The 1,941-nt window shown below is 48.2% G+C and overlaps 1 protein-coding gene across 1 annotated transcript; it reads right to left on the bottom strand.

Annotated features, from left to right (window-relative positions):
* Positions 1–268: 268 nt before the first annotated feature.
* LOC120706919 (glutaredoxin-C1-like) lies at positions 269–1,314 on the bottom strand. Its single transcript, XM_039991673.1, has one exon. It carries the CDS (start codon positions 1,217–1,219, stop codon positions 692–694), a length of 528 nt encoding a protein of 175 aa, XP_039847607.1. The 5' UTR covers positions 1,220–1,314; the 3' UTR covers positions 269–691.
* Positions 1,315–1,941: the final 627 nt, after the last annotated feature.

Below are 1,941 nucleotides of genomic sequence, written 5' to 3'. Positions count from 1 at the left end.
AGATGAGTTCCAAGCATTATTGACAAGATTTTACAATATTTAGCTGCCGAAGGAAATACTACCTGGACCCTAATAATGGTCTGATGCTAGTGGCTTACTTTTGTTATATATACCTTGGAGCTAGTGGGCACAGAATATGACTGCCTGTTGGAGGGAGTTTTTTGTTTTTTTGGTTTTGGGGCCTATTATGGCCTATGCGAGAGCTGCCAAAAGCCAGCCCAACTAGCTAAGATACTAGAAAAAATAATCATCAAATTACTGAACTAAATTTATTAAGTTACTGATCAATGTTCAGTAGTAATAGATCGTCTCGATTACTGAACTACTGTACAAGTTTAATAGAAATTCTGTTCAGTCTAGCAGTAGTTATTGGCGTAGAATAAACTGCTACAATTAAGGTGTGTGCGGAGGAATCCTAGCTCTGGCACTTTAGTATGCAGTTTCATACTATTTTCCACATCAAACTGCTAACTCTGACGAAACTTTCGATACGGACGACAAAAAGATGCAGAACATATCAAAACATGCGTCGTTAGAGCACGAAAGGCCCTGATCCAACACTCACCCCTCTATAGATTATTACAGTGCAGAAAAAAGGCCTGCTCAGTTACTTTCCTCCGTCTCCTGATAAAAAGCACACACTTCAGTTATTCGCCAGTGTGTGAGGTGACCCAGAGCAGCCAGCGCCAGGCTACACCCAGAGCGCGCCGGCATTGCGCAGCAGCGGGACGAGGTTGCCGCCAAGGTGGAGCGACATGACCTTGTCGGTGGAGCCGACGAGCCTGCCACCGATGAACACCGCCGGCACGGCGGGGCTGCGGCCCAGCAGCCTCGCCAGCGCCTTCTCCATCTCCTTCCCCCGCGGGTCCTCGTCTAGCTCCACCACCGTCGGGTTCACCCCGAGTTCGCGGAACAGGCGCGTCACCGTGTGGCACATGCAGCAGGAGCTCATGCTGAAGATCACCACCTCACGCTGAGAAGCCAGCTTCGTCACCCGGTCCATCGAGCAGAAAGATGATCTTCTACGGGAACTTGTTGAAAGAGTTGAGGAGGAAAATGTAGGCGAGCTAGAAGATCGAGCGAGCTTCTCATAAAATGCTTTGACTAGTAGACAGTGGCGGACGCAGAGTTTCAATTTAGGGGGGGGGGGGGGGGGGCTTGGTTCCTCCTCCTCTCTATCTCCACTCATTTCTTCACCTTTTTTCTCTTTTTCTCTCATATTTCTCCTTTGATTTCAATGGAGGTTTTGGACAGTAGGGGGGTTTAGAGCCCCTCTGTAAATCCGCCCCTGCTAGTAGATGTGCTTGCTTGCTTGCGTAGAATTGGGTGAACGGAGGATGGTTTATATAGGTGTGGACCTGTGCATTGGCAATAGAGGAGGGAAAAGAAAAGAGTGTGAAGCGATCTACTCGCGAAATTAAAGGTGATGGATAATGGCCAAGCCTCTTTCTTGCGACACCACAGATCGATTCGGTGTAGAATATGGAATATTTGGACGGCAACAGAAGTGCAGCGACCTGATACCGATCGAGATGTGGCTCTTGCTTTTTTAGTTCTCTGCTATCCCATTCGACAAGTAAGAAGAGAGAATAAGAGATGGATATATAGGGGGGGGGGGGAGAGAGAGAGAGAGAGAGATTCTTGTGACATATCATGGTCATCTAGTCTTCTTACATATGTGAGTTGGATAAGCTGTGTAGAAGATTCAAGGAAAGCTATAGATATGGAGCAATATAAGAATAAGGCATAACTATCAGAAGCTGAATAAGCTAATCGCCAACCAGTGGCGGATCCAGACTAGAAAGGAGGGGGGCTCAACTACACACTGTTCATCTTCAACCTTGAGCTTTCTTCAATGACAGGGGAAAAAATCAAGAGGGGGGGGCTCAGGGGGGCTCCAATGGAGTTTCCGGGGGCAGGGGGGCTCGAGCCCCCCCCCCC

This window comes from Panicum virgatum, chromosome 5K, assembly GCF_016808335.1.
Source record: "Panicum virgatum strain AP13 chromosome 5K, P.virgatum_v5, whole genome shotgun sequence".
NCBI lineage: Eukaryota > Viridiplantae > Streptophyta > Magnoliopsida > Poales > Poaceae > Panicum > Panicum virgatum.
This window is presented reverse-complemented; position numbering and strand designations above follow the sequence as displayed.